Source organism: Hylobates moloch, unplaced genomic scaffold (genome assembly GCF_009828535.3).
Source record: "Hylobates moloch isolate HMO894 unplaced genomic scaffold, HMol_V3 SCAFFOLD_4, whole genome shotgun sequence".
Taxonomy (NCBI): Eukaryota; Metazoa; Chordata; class Mammalia; order Primates; family Hylobatidae; genus Hylobates; species Hylobates moloch.
This window is the reverse complement of record NW_026652279.1, coordinates 61627226-61642447: the sequence shown is the minus strand read 5'-3', so window position 1 is coordinate 61642447 and position 15222 is coordinate 61627226. Positions and strand designations below refer to the sequence as shown.

General features: G+C 38.7%; 1 protein-coding gene across 18 annotated transcripts in view; it reads left to right on the top strand.

Moving 5' to 3' along the window:
- The window catches only part of CMSS1 (cms1 ribosomal small subunit homolog), a 362094-nt gene that overhangs the window by 345845 nt on the left and 1027 nt on the right, over positions 1-15222 (top strand). For all 18 annotated transcript variants that reach the window (XM_032150320.2, XM_058437600.1, XM_058437604.1 and 15 more), the window contains 5 exons: positions 3804-3863; positions 5208-5310; positions 9274-9334; positions 9751-9838; positions 13967-14055. In XM_032150320.2, coding sequence (XP_032006211.1) covers positions 3804-3863; positions 5208-5310; positions 9274-9334; positions 9751-9838; positions 13967-14055 — 401 coding nt within the window. The remainder of the gene's footprint in view (positions 1-3803; positions 3864-5207; positions 5311-9273; positions 9335-9750; positions 9839-13966; positions 14056-15222) is intronic.

Below are 15222 nucleotides of genomic sequence, written 5' to 3'. Positions count from 1 at the left end.
TCCAGCAGTCGTAGTGGCTCATGCCTATAATCCCAGCACTTTGGGAGGCTGAGGCTAGAGGATTGCTTGAGACCAGGTGTTTGAAACCAGCCTGGGCAATATAGTGAGACCTCATCGCTATTAAAAATAATAATAATAATAATTGTTTAAAGAGACATACTTTCAGGCTGGGCACAGTGGCTCACGCCTATAATCCCAGCACTCTGGGAGGCTAAGGCAGGTGGATCACTTGAGGTCAAGAGTTCGAGACCAGCCTGGCCAACATAGTGAAACCCCATCTCTGCTAAAAATACCAAAATTAGCTGGGCGTGGTAGCACACGCCTGTAAATCCAACCTACTTGGGAGGCTGAGGCAGAAGAATCACTTGAATCTGGGAGGCCGAGGTTACAGTGAGCCAAGATCACACCATTGCACTCCAGCCTGGGGGACAGAGCGAGACTCCATCTCAAAGAAAAAAATGAAACATAATACTTCTTTTCCTCAATCTAATAGTTTTAACTGATAGATTATATCAAATCATTTTAACTGATAGATTATATCCTTACTGGATGCTAAACAGTATTTGTCAAATCTAATACTAAGATTTGTGATTGTATTTTTTTATTCAAAAGGCTAATTGTTGGGTGTGCATTTTTTTAACAGACTATTCAACGAGTAGGAATTCATCATGAGGACAGAAGTTAAAGTACACATTTAAAAGTATAGATGTGAAACACTGATTTACTCAACTATTATAGACAAGAACTTTAGCCTTAATAAGCAATTTAGTTTTGTTGTTGCTCTTATCATGGATTTCTAGTCATGGTTTTTAGACTCTTTGCAGGCCAGACTCTTTCAAGCAAACTATCAAAAGGTAGGAACAAAATTCTGCATATTTTGCGAGGCTGACACTTTACCTCCAGGGATTCTTAAGCCTACTAGAATTTTAGATCCTCTGCCTTAGTGTATTTATAATTAAGCTAAAAGATATTACAAAATTTAAACAGCTAATTTTTTTTAAATATTTATGTATTTATTTTAGAGACAATGTCTTGTTGTGTCGCCCAGGCTGAAGTGCAGTGGCACCATCGTAGTTCACTGCAGCCTCGAACTCCTGGGCTTAAGTGGATCCTCTCACCTCAGCTTCCCGAGTAGCTGGGAAGATAGCCATGTGCCACCACACCCAGCTTAAACAACTAATTTTAATTAATTTCAAAATTATGATGCATCCTTTAACTCTTTTAGGCAGGGATGGGAGGAAATAGATGTTGTCATAAAATCAAACCATAAAAGTTTGGGTACAACTGCTTCAGATGAACTATTTTTAGACTACTAGGCGTATCTAATATTGCTTTTGGAAAAAGTAGAGGGTGGCTTGATTTCCGTTTTCCATTACAACTTTATGCTTTCTAGAAGCTTGAGAAGCTGAAAAACAATCTGTTCCCTGAATTTTTATAATTCTTTTGTGATATCCTTTTTTAAAAACACACATTGGGTTTGGAGACATGAGTGCCCTGTCTGTTTTCCAAGGAGATTACCCTTTAGGGAATTGAAGGAGTGCATTTGCACATGAGCAGGATCTGGACTTTTAGACTTACTAAGCCCAGACAGTTCCAGTAGCAGTTAGAATCCACTCTTCCCAGCACACCACGGCCTCTGCTGTGAAAGCTGTGGCCCTGACTGCACTATCACAGGAACTATTCTAACAAAACCATTTTTGAAGCTTTAAATGAAGTTTGATTTTTACTGTGACTCAATGGTCAGTTTTCCATTCTAGTTCTTTCTTAGAGCAACTTGAACTTAGGAAGGATTTGGGAGCAATGGGACCACTGCTGTTCTGTAACCTCATGGAACATCATAAACCTTGCTCCTCTCTGGAGTTATAGAGAGAGTCAAAGCTCAGAAGAAACTTTTAAGGAGTCATTTGAGTTTCATAGTGAATTTGTTTGATATTATTGTTTTGTTAGAGTTCAGTAATATAGTCAGGCAAGAATGTGTGGTCATGGTTTGGGGAGGAAGGAAAATATGTTTGAAATAATGTTATAATCAAAAAGGACGGGTTTTTATTTTTAGTTAAAAAAAATTAGGCCATTTAAGACACAATAAACTGAGACATCAGAGGAAGGTTTGAGAGAACAGGCCCTGGTCACTACACTGATGAGACCAAGGACAGAGAGGAGATCTAAGCTAGATCTGGGGAAGGAGATACAGTGGGTTATTTGGAATAGGCTCAAGGAGGGACATAAATCCCCTTATATATACACATATAAGGTAGATATAAAGAATAACATATTGTTCCTATTTAGTTTGTCGAGCCTCTAACTTGGTTTTGATTTGAGGTTGTTTGTGTCTGTAGGGCAGGAACATGTCTTTTCCATTAATATTGTGCACTGTACATTGTTAATGTCATACACATGGGCACTTAATTAGGATTTCAAGGCTGGAGTCACCTGGAGCTAATTAACGTCTCTGCTGTCTCCTGAGAGCTGCAGTGCGATTTAGATTAGTGATTCCTAAATGCCTATAGGCTAGTTGCAACTGAATCACCCAGGAACTTCTTAAAAATCAGATTCCCAGGCCCACCCCCAAGAGATTCTAATTCACTATGCAAAAGAGACTCCATCCCAGGAGTCTGTATCTTCAGTTCTCCAGGTGAGTCTGGTGATATCCAGGCTTGGGACATTATAAAGACCACCAAAGGCTCCACAACAATATAGGAGAAAACAGCTTTGAATTACTCACTTAATGAGTTATATGTGCTGGGTCACAACATAAATTTCATTTTGGTCAGTCCAGCCCCGGTTTTATTTTAATGTGTTATATTGTTTTTTATTGTATTGTTATGTTGTGTTATACTTTGAGACATTATTCCCATTCTTCCCTAATCCAAACTCTATTTTCATATGATAGGAATTTTTAAAAATATATATATATTCTTATAAAATATGTCATCCTGTGTATGTATATACATATTAAAATGTACCTCAAATGGCTTTGTGCTAATGCTTTCATTCTGTTTCTTTCTTCACTTGACACTTTTTCCATATATGACTAAGTAGTTTTATGCATATCTAGTTCATTGTTTCTAAATGCAACATAATATTCCAGCATTTCCATCTGCCACATATACTCATCCATTGTCCCAGATATGGACACCTAGGTTGCTTCAAGCACCCTGGTATCACAAATAATGTCAGGATGAATATCCTTGTGTGTGTACCTTAATAGACCACGCAAGAATTTCTATTATTTACCTTGAATTGAAATAATAGAATTATAGGGTATATACATATTAATATTATTACTTTCCAGAATATCTATACCAGTTTATACTTCCACTTACAGTTCACAAGAGTTTCCATCACCTTGCATTCTCAACAACACTTGGTATTATACATCTTGCTAATAGTTGCCATTCTAATGAGTGTTTAAAGTATGATCTCATTATATTAACTTGCACTTCTCTGATAACTAGTGAGTTTCAACATGTTTACATAGATTTGTTAGCCACTTCATTTTGCATTTGTGTAGTCCCTATTTTATGGATTTGGAAAATAAAGGTGCTTCATTAATCTGCTGAGTGATGTAAGAAGCTCCTATTTCACTGCTCTAAGAAATTATGGGCAGCTCCATGACAGGTTAAAAGTTTACTTGTTGCTGCTGCTGTTATTTTAAATATAGGCAACACTTTAAGATATAAAATGGGCCCCCAATTCACTAATATTTTACAACCTTATACATCACTCATAACTCACGTATAATCTATTTTGATTGTGTGTGTGTTTACAAAATTCTCTGTAAAGCATGTTTGTTACATTTCTAGACTCCTGTTTCCTCAAGGCCAATGATTTGACTCACAGTCTTTCCTCATACCTAAAAGAAAGTAAGTAAACTCTGATTTTAATCTATTTAAACTCATTCTTATTTTGCTCTGGCTTTGGGAATTTAGGTTTTGGTCTCGTTTTTTTTTTTTTATAACACATTAGGCCATTATTGTTCTAGGAATCCAGAGAATGGTGTTCTAGTCCCAGGTCCCCCACCAATTTGCTGTTTGACCTGAGACAAGTCACTGGGTGCTCCCCTGGACTTAATTTCTTATCTGAAAAATAAGGAAGATGGACTATGTGATATGTGTTCCATCTGTGAGATTCTGAAATTCTGTTTGCATGTTTAGAACTCAGACCATGGCTATTGTGAAGTCGATCTAATTTTATCTTTTCAAAATGTAATTTTTGGGAGGCTGGAGAGGGACAAGGTCTCACTCTGTCTCCCAGGCTGGAGTGCAGTGGGTCTGGTCACAGCTCAGTGGAGCCTCAACCTCCTGGGCTTTAGCGATCCTCCTGTCTCAACCTCCTAAGTAGCTGGGACTATAGTTGTGTGCCATCACTAGCAGCTAATTTTTTTATTATTATTATTTTTGGTAGAGACAGGGTCTTCCTATGTTGCCCAGGCTGGTCTCAAACTGCTGGGCTCAAGAGATCCTCCCCACTCAGCCTCCCAAAGTGCTGAGATTACAGGCATGAGCTACTGTGTCTGGCCCTTCAATATGTATTATATGTAGCCAGCAATAGTTAAATTATTCATATCAACTGGTCATTTATTTATGGCCAGCAATGAAATAGTTTAGATATAGAGAGTTTCCATTCTTCTTTCAAACTACAAGCAATTCTGAGGACACTCAACTTGAGTTCATAAACCTTTCTCAGCTCAAATTCAGAAAATGTAAATCTAGGTAATAATAGAATCAACCTCACTGGATTATGAGAACTAAAAAGGAAATGTATGTAAAGTGCTTAGCACCGTGTCAGTATTTAGTAAATGTTTGCTGTTTTTAAATGTTTGTTCCATTTTATATCTTATGTTGAATGTCCCTTTAAAATTTAATATGATTGAATCAGAATTCGTTTCCTATTTATCAACATTGTCTTCAAGTATCAAACCTAAATTAAAATATCAAAAATGTAATATTCCAAAGTTTTTTACTTAATTTTAAAATGAGTCACATTTAGGGACTTGGTATATTTGTTTTGTGTTACAAATTAATGATACTTCATTTTAATCTAATATTTACAATAACCAGAAAATTGAATTATAATTGTAATTATAATGAACCATGCTTACTATATTTTATTTTGCTTAAATACTCAACAAAGAAGAAATACTTAACTTGGGAGGTGGGCCCTGTTTTGCCATATTTCAAATAATTGTTCTCTGGTCTTTTTTCCAGTTTGTCCTAAGTGGGTAAAACTTAGAAAGAACCATAGTGAGAAGAAATCGGTCCTGATGCTGATCATCTGCAGCTCGGCCATCCGAGCCCTGGAGCTCATTAGGTTGGAAGGTTTACCTATTCCATATCATAAATGTTTTCTGAATAACTGATATATGCCAAGCTATTATGCTCTATGTGCTGGAGATGTAGCAATGAACAAAACAAGAGTTCCTGCCCTCATGCAATTTATATTTCGGGGGGGAGATAGATAAATGAAGATACATTATAACGTCAGGTACATTGATAAGTTATATAAGAAAAAATAAAGCATGGCAAAGGGATATAAGTAGATCAGGACTACTTTTAAAAGGGTGGTCACAGAAAGCTTCTCTAAGGAGATGACAGTTTGATCAGAGACTTGAACAAAGTGAAGAAGAAAGCCCAGCAGCTATCTGGAAGAAAAGCATTCCAGGCAGAGGGGAGAGTAAGCACAAAAGACCCCAAGATAGGATGCCATTGTAGGATTCTGAGGAGTTACTTGATCTGAATCATCATTTTAAAGATTCACTTTGGCTGCTGTGTGGAGAGCACACATTATAGAGAGCAAAGGTAAAAGCAAGATCATACCCCAAACAACCAGTTAGAAGAAAAGATCTGACTTAAAATAGTAACAAGAAAAGACAGAAGCCAGGCACAGCAGCTCGTGCCTATAATCCTATCACTTTGGGAGGCTGAGGTAGGAGGACTCCTTGAGCCCTGGAGTTTGAGACCAGCCTGGGCAGCATAGTAAGACCCCATCTCCATTATAAATTAAAAAAAAAAAAAAAAGAAAAGATAGAATACCACAGAATACACTTACCAAAACTTATGTACAGACAACGTCATCTAAGGGATGCAGAAAACTTGAACAAACAAAAACGTATATACCATATTCTTGAATAGGAAAACTCAATATCGTAAGGATATCTGTTTTACTTAGGGTAGCCTTCAGATTTTACACATTCCCAGTAAAACTCCAGTAGAATTGTGTTGTTTTTTTTTTAACTGGATAAACTAGTTCTGAATTCTTATGGGATAATATACAACTAAAAATAGGCAAAGAAATTCTGAAAAAGAATACGAAATCAGAGGATTATATCCCTAGAGATTACAAATTATATATGCATATGTATACACACACACACTCTGAGGTCTCAATAAAATAATTAACAGTATGGAACTGGCACATGCATGACAGATCAGATGAGTGGAACAGAATTGAAAGTTCAGAAACAGACCCAAATGCGTATGAAAATGTAGCATATGCCTAAGGTGACAAATCAGAAATCAGTAGGGAAAGATGGATTGTTTAATAAATGGTGTTGGAACAACTGAGTAGCCATCTGGAAAAATAAAGTTGGATTCATATCTCACCTATAACAAGAAAAATTCCAAATGGAACAAAAATTTAAAGGTAAAGATTATGTTTTAAAGATAATTTGTCAGTGCTTTACTAAGTGCTTTCACATACGTTTTCATTTACTGTAGTTTTTGTAGAATAAACAAAAAGGCTTCCACTGGTCAGTGGTAACATTCAGCTTTCAGAGAAGAGCCGTGAGAGTCAGATGGGATTTGCTAGGACCAGCTCTCTCTGAGAGCCTGGCTCTGGGCCAGGCTTTGACAGGAGACAAAACAAAGGAAAATCCAAGTCACGAAGAAAGAGGACTTGGTCAAACAGACTAAGGTGCACATCTAGACACTCAATAGTTATTTACATCTGTTTTTTCTAAATGAGCTAATCTAATCATGAATTTAGAAAAGTAGTTGTTAAACTGTAATAGTCCTTCAAACCCTCCTTTCTCCACTGAAGTGGAGACACACATTAAATTGTATCACATTATGCACACACATTAAATTGTAGCATATAATCTCCCAGTGAAACACTTGTGTTTCTTTCCATTTTTTCTGCTCTAAACATAATTATCTTGAAGATTCCAACTGCTTCCAGGCAGCTGTACTTGCCGGTCCTGAAATCATGGGAATTCACATTGACTTTTCAGTGCTTTAAAAACTACCTCATTTCAGATTCAGATGCTAAGGGCAAAGAGTTTGGCCTGGAGGTGGACTCTTAAAATAAAGCTATCAAATTGATTTGAGCTTTTGTTATGCATAAATTCCTTACTGAGGGCATAAAAGTACTGTGTTGTCACACTTCATTTACCAATTCGCAGTATTTTTTTGTATCCCCAGTAATACTATGATCCATTTCAAGGTTAGGTGATTTGCAAAAGGTGATTTCTGAGTAGGCACAACAAACCCTATTCATGAAGACTAATATTTAATAATTCTAACTTTTGTAAGAACATCTGTTCTATTGAGAACCATGACTTATTTTAAATTATCTTCCTGGGTAACCTTGCCATGGAGAAAGCTTATGTGTAAGTAAAAACTTGAGGCAACAGAACTTGTATAGCATGATTCACTATTTTGCAAACTCATATGTTTTTACTGGTCAATATTTCTCAAAATATAATAATGATATATGAAGGAAAGTAGTAAACCCATGTTAGGTCTATCCTCAAATATAGATGATATATAGAAATGCATTCAACAAATGAGAAACAGGTTGTGAAAATAGAAGCAAGGAAAAAATAAAGAACAGAAAATTAGGTGAAGCCAGCTAGAAATGGTGCTGAAAATCATGTCCATAAATCCCTGCACAGTTGCAAAGGTAGCCCCAACAGGGGGCCTGCACTTTCCAACAGCCAGGATCTGTTGGGAAACATTATCAGTTGCCAGATTTATGACATTCTGTGGGTTTCAGAAGAAAAAAAAAGTTCCCTGAAAAATAACAGTTTTCCCCTCTGTGACATAGAGACAGCAGCATTCTCAGTATCATCTGTACAACAAAAACTGTGGACAGATAATGTTATGTGGCTGTTTATAGAGCAGCTGTTGGTGCCAGCTGAGGACCTGATGCCAAAGTAGAGGTAGAAAGGCAGGCACGGCAGGTGCACCAGCATCGTCTCCACCCTCAGAGCTGGTGGTCTGGATTGATGTAGGTAGATCTGGCTTCTGGACTACCTAGAAACTAAATGGACTGCCTGTCCTACTGGGTTAAGCCAGAGACTGTAAAGTGACAACTCAAAGGCTAAGTTTACCCCACAAGTATTTGGCACCTAAAAATTTTTTGAATGACTTGCCCATATTTAAAATCAGATCGCACATATAAAAATCTAGATTTCTGGCTTCTCTAAAAATCAGAGGATCTTAGGCCTGTAATCTCACATCATCATAACTGGCAAGGCTGAGCACTAGTTGACCCCTTTACGGGGGGCATCACTCTCGAGTGCCCCTCAGTCCTCACCCCTGCCTCCCAGATCGCCTCATTTACAATAACCCCCTGCCCTCATAGCTTTAATTCAGCCAGTCCTTTGTGTCAGTGGTTTCTTCTTTCTTTTTTTCCTTCCTTCTTTGCTTCCTCTTTCCCTTCCTTCCTTCTTTTCCTTCTTTTTGGCCAAAGCTCCATTTCCACCTATAAAATTTTATAGAGAAGCTTAGTCTACAAAGTAGATAAGAAAGGACAGCTCTGATAGAAGGATAGAGGCCCTCCCTCTTCCCCCTTTCAGGCTCATCCCCTGGCTTCCCTCTTGGCCACCACAGGCAGACCTTTGTAAGTGCCCTTGGCTCCACAGAGAACGGGCTGACATCACCGCTCTAAGATATCTCTTGCAACCAAATTTTGTATGAGAACTGTGCTGCATAGTTGGAAGATGAATTTTCTGCCAGGGACCTGAAATACAGGAATTCTGTATTACAAGTGAAAGACAGATCATGTGTTTCAATAATCAAGGAAGCCTAAGTAAGGTTGACCTTGTGTATGGCAGTGTGCAGCCAACCCAGACATGTGCCTGAATAAAAGGCCACCCCACTCTCATTGCAAAGATTGGCTAACCTGCAAATCTCAGAATTTGTGTGTACATATGCACATATATGCACACATATGCACACATCCTTTGAATAAAGCAAGACATAATACTTAAGTAGTCATCGTGGCCTAGAACGAGTTGGTTTTCTTAAGCATTCACCTACTTCTTTTCATTAGGTCGATGACAGCATTCAGAGGAGACAGCAAAGTTATCAAATTATTTGCAAAGCACATAAAGGTAAGCAAGGGCCTGTGTGATCCCTAAAGGCCTCTCCCAGACCTCAGCTTTTTCGTTTCAACCTCTTCTCCTAATCTCCTTAGCAAGTATTTTATTGAGTTCCTTCCTTATGTAACATTTAACAACTTTTCTGGTTTTTTAAATTCTATGCTTCCGCATGCCCACCTCCCCAGTACGGCAGTTGCTACTGCCATGCTCTGTCCCTGTATAGAACCTGAGGCTTGACACTTTGATTCCTTGAAGATTTACCAGTTTTCTAGGGATATGTTCATCTCTGCCCTGGAAGTCGACCCTACACAAGGGTAGCTCCATTTGCATTTCACTTTCTTAACTTTGAGATAAAATGTTCTAAATTGGTGTAAGATTGCACTTTCTTAATGACTTTCTTTTCTCTCTTCTCTTTCATCTTGGAACAGGTCCAGGAGCAGGTGAAGTTGCTGGAGAAGCGTGTGGTGCACCTGGGTGTAGGAACTCCGGGGAGAATTAAAGAACTTGTTAAACAAGGTATGACAAGAGGGCAGTGATACTCTTGTCCAGGGCTGGGAGTTCGCCTTACCCACATGTTCGTCTCAGAAACTAAATTTAGGATATACAAAAACCAGACCTCTGTGTTAATTCAGGAATTGGAAACTCGGCCTTTAATCCCTGAAACCAACCAGCAAGTATAGCACAATAGGGAATGATAAGGACTGTGGCCAACTGAAGTACATGTGCCCACCTAAACAGAGTCAAATTCCAGCTGCTATAAGTAGGTTAGTGGATCCACATAGCCTTCATTCCACCAGTGTGCAGCCACTGCTTGAGTTGAGCAGTTCCCTCTCACTCCACTGAGTCTTGAGGAGACTCCCATTTTGAGGGCTGGTATACAAAACATACTAAAACAAAACGTAGTTTCTATAAATGTAATGCAGGCATTCCACAATAGTTCTTCCCAAATGTGTTTCTCTTTTAGTGCTTTACAGAAAGTATTCTAGACAACATCCACTGGTGGGTTTTTATAGTTTGCTGACTTTCTCAAAGCCAGTAGCCTAAGAACCTGCTAACCTGCCGATTATCTTATTACCTCTTCTACCTACCAGGCAGATTGAATGATTTCTTTTCAATACTTATTTCCAAATTACTTATGTATTATATAATAGAGCTTTTTTTTAAAATAACTGTCTGGAGCTATTCTCAGATTGTTTTATATATCTAAAAGTAATGTGTTCATCAGTGTAGTAACTCATTATAGAGATGGTCATTTGCCAGGGAGCAACTAAAAGCTAAAACTATTGTTGTTTCTCTCCAGATGAAAATCATCCAGGGTTAGTTGAATCCACTATATGCAGAGTTTTGTACAAATACCAACAAGTAACAAATTTGGCTGCCCCTGACAAGGAAGGGAAACAACACTTTTGAGTTCCTACTTGTACGCGGTGCTATGCTTGACACCCTTACATATGTTACCTCATTTAGCACTCACAGCATCCTAAAGGCTAGGGTTTTTACTTCTTATGAGAGAAAACTGAAGCTCAGAGGGTTAATTTGCCCTCCCCAAGGTCTATCAGTCCAAGTTTTCCTGGTTCTAGAGCCTTTTCCCCTCAAGGAGCTCCTGATCCAGCTGAAGAACTAAGTGTACATAGACTGAGATTGATAGCATGAGGCAGTAAATGCCAAGAGCCAAATGAGCACTTCTAAGTCCTACAAGAGTTGAAATGAGAAAGAGATAGTTATGCTGGCCTGAATCTGCAGGGCAGGGTCTTTAACTGATCTTTGAAGTGTGGGGAGGATTGAAATAGGCCGGGAGGGTCAGAGGAAGCATTCATGAATGGGAGAACAGCCCAGTGAGATTCTCAGAAAGCAGGCACATACACATGGTGTATCACAAGGAATTCATGAGGAGGTAAAACAGTGTTGCAGTTAAGGGCCCCTGTGATGGACTCAGACCTCCAGATTCAAATCCCAGGTCTAGCAACTTACCAGCTCTGTGACCTTGGCAAGTTACTTAACCCTTCTCAGCCTGTTTCTTTGTGCGAACAACAGGGATAGTAATAGTAGCTACTTAAAGGTTTGTTATAAAAAAACGCCAATAAAGAGCTTAGCTCACTAAGTGTCACACCCCAAACACTGAACAAATATTAGTTATTTATTAAAGAGACCAACTTTCTTGCTTGGAGACTTCGTGGGCTATAGTAGCAGGTGATGTAACTGGAAAGAAATTTGAGGAAAGTCCTTGAACAATAAGCCGAGGAGTTTGGATTTTTGTCTTGTGGACATCCTATGGCATTTGAAAGTTAAGGAACAGATGAGAGGCACCAAGGCCTTCTATGAGACACAGATTTGGGAGTAATTGGCTGGGTATCAGGAGAAGCTAAGGATGGACTCTCAGGTTGGTTCTTGCCTCCCTAACAGCTTTTAGCGAAAGATTCACCACCAGTGCCTCCTGGAATCCAGATTTTTTTGTGTGTCACCAGACTTCCCCAGCCCCCACCCCATGCAACAGGATTACTCTTCTCTGTATTTAAAAGAAAGAGAGTAAGAGAAAAAGCAAAGCTATCCAGACTATTGAAATCAGATCTCTGGCCGGGCACGGTGGCTCACGCTTGTAATCCCAGCACTTTGGGAGGCCGAGGCGGGTGGATCACGAGGTCAGGAGATCGAGACCACGGTGAAACCCCGTGAAAGGCTGGAGGCAGGAGAAGGCTGAACCGGAGGCGGACTTGCATGACCGAGATGCCCACTGCAACCACCTGGCGACAGACGAGACTAAAAAAAGAAATCAGATCTCTACAGAGTTGTGAGACCTCAATATGAAGGCTTATTTCATATGGAAAAATCATTTAAAGGGTGACTGTTTTTTTTAAAATAGTAATGAAAATAATTTTTATATCTGATTCTAATTGGATGAATGGTTTCATATTCATTAACCACAGGTATTTGGCTACATACAAAGTGTTTAAAGAGAATAGTTCCAGCACCCTAAACGTGGAAAATCTAACAGTGACACCAACAGCACATATGTAGCTGTTTATGACTTAATAGGATGTTTATATGTTTGATATATAAGGAGAATTTTCAGACATTGAAAGATATCCCATGACATTGGGATGTATACAATTACAAACAATTGCATTGTTTTAATTTAGTAATGAAGGGGATTTTCTGACTATAGGAGCCTTTGAAAATGCAAAAATGTACAGAGAAGAAAACAAGTCACTTTAGAAGCAATCTCTTGTTAATAATGAATGTATTTCCTTTCAGTCTTTTTTCTATACATTTGTATGTTTATTTTTATACAACAGAGATTGATTATACTGCATCTCATAACTTTATAACCTACCTTTTTCACTTGCCATCTCTCATGAGGACTTCCTTTCCTTGTCATGAAGCATGTTTAATTTTTCATTTGTATAGCTACACTATTTACAATATTCTATTGTAAATTTATTTTTTTGCAATTCTATTATGGTAGACTTTGGGTTGTTTCTAAATTTTTGCTATTATAAATAATGTGGCAATGATCATTTTTGCAAGTAGCTATGTTTATGTTTCTGATGCTTCACTGGGATATGTCATAGAAGGAAATTTATTTTATCAAACAAAAGCATTTTGGCCGGGCACCATGGCTCACGCCTATAATCCCGGCACTTTGGGATGCTGAGATGGGCAGATCACTTGAGGTCAGGAATTCGAGATCAAATAAAAGCATTTTGAAGCTGTTATAGTATTATGCTCAGTTTCATTCCAGAGAGGCTGTACCTATTTGCTTTCCTGCCAGCAGTTATATTAAGGGAAGACTGATGATCAACTCATTGTCTTTTCTAGTTCACTATTTTTATTTTAATTTTGCAGCGTTTTTAGTAACAGGCATTTGAATTATAAAAAGCATGAACAAGTATTAGGGGCAAAGAGGAAAATATTTAAATACCACAGGGAAAAGCTGAGGGGAAGTGCCGCAGAAGAGGAAGGCTGCAGGTACTGTTAACACGAGAGACGTGGAACAGCTTGGAGCAGAGGCAAGAACTGACTGTATGCCCAACTGTGACATATCTGAGGACTACACAATCCCTGAGGTCCCCTTCAGCCCTCACAGTCCATAATTGTCTTCTAGACAGACAGGAAAACAGAGAATGGAGTCATTAAGTGATTTACCAACCTCGTAGAAGGATAGCTAGAATAGAGCCTATTCATCTCAACTTCCTTTTCTGCCTAAAATGAACCACCCAGCCCTGTCCTCATCTTTCTCCCCACTCACCTCCTCAGAGCCATGCAGACTCCATGGACTCAACTCCTCTGAAAGGCAACTACCCCAAACTGCGGGATTCAGCTTAGCAAATCCCTGTCAGGAATGCGACTATAGCCTCTGGGGCTTCATGAAATGGAGGCCTGGCCAGCGTGTGAGCATTTGAGGAGCTTAGCAAGAGCAGCTTCTCTGCTTTCCTCAGGAGGAGTGATGAGATGATAAGAAGAGCAAGTCTCAGAGTGCTGCGTTTGTTTTACATCAGGGAAGGGCAGCACTTAATGTGCGGAGATTAGTTACTGGGGGAGAGGACAACATATGAGACAAAAAGTAACCCGGAGAATGAAAAATCATTTTAATAAGCTTATGTCATGAGGTCTTTACTGCAGCAACTCTCTCCCTGTCTCTTTCAGGTGGCCTTAATTTGAACCCCTTAAAATTTCTGGTTTTTGACTGGAACTGGAGAGATCAGAAGTTGAGGAGAATGATGGACATTCCCGAGGTACCACGTAACCAGCAGTTCCCTTTAATCATTTTTTCTCTTTTTGAACATGGTTCAAACACAGTCTTTGACATGAGGAGCCAGCACATTTTAGATTTTGAAATGATTTCTATCTTTTTTAACTCTGAGCTAACGATAATTATAGAGGCCACCTCGTCCCCTTACACATAATTGTATCCTTTCCATGTGTTTCATGGGAATCAGCTCTGTTGCTCCTTAAATGACCAATGGCCTCTCCTCACTAGGGACCATTTTGAGAAACAAGAAGATCTGAAGGACCTGCACTTTTCCTGTGCCTTTCTTTGTAGACACACTCGTCTTTGTCTTTCATTCTTATATGTGCACTTTTGGCTCGGGTTAGGGGAGCAGGGGTACAAACTTGCCTCTGCCAGCATCTCCACGTGGATTCCCAAGAACCCACTTACTTAATTTAGAAAGATATTTTGGTTTCATGGGGTGGGGAAATTTTTTGATGTCTCAGTTGATTAGAATTGAATGACTGAATGCCTTTATGGGCACAGTATTAGCTCATTATATATTTTTAAAAGCAATCCATTATCATCATAATGTGAAAAAATTACTTTGCCACCTACCACGCTATCATGGGGCTAATTTTTCAATCTAGCCTGATGCTTCACAGTAGCTGTTAGGAAAAAAAAAATGGTTACCAGTCACTAACCAGAACAAATCATGGCAGTAACTATCAAAGAGGCCTGGAAATACTCTTCCAAACATGCTGAATGAATTAATTTATCACATAAAGCTATATCTCCAGATTGACCAAACCTGATTATAATTGATCAGTGAGTTATTTCAGACATCAGCTTAGGTTAAAAAACAATTTGCTCAGTTACACACACACACATGCACGTGCACACACACACACAGTCGTGCATTTTGTCCCCTGACTTGACTGGTTTCTTAAAACTGGTTTAACAAATTTGATATCAGGCATGAGGCCATAGTTGATTATTTCGGTTATAATATTAAATCTGACTAGTCTACTAAGTTTCTAATTCTAATGAGAAATGTCCAAAAACATGATAGTTATTTTTATTCTGTTGCTGTCATTCTTAGCAGTTATCCTAAGGCAATAAAATCCTATACTGAACTATTGTATATAATCTTGTTTACAGAAAGCACACTGTGCAGTCCTTGAAACACCTT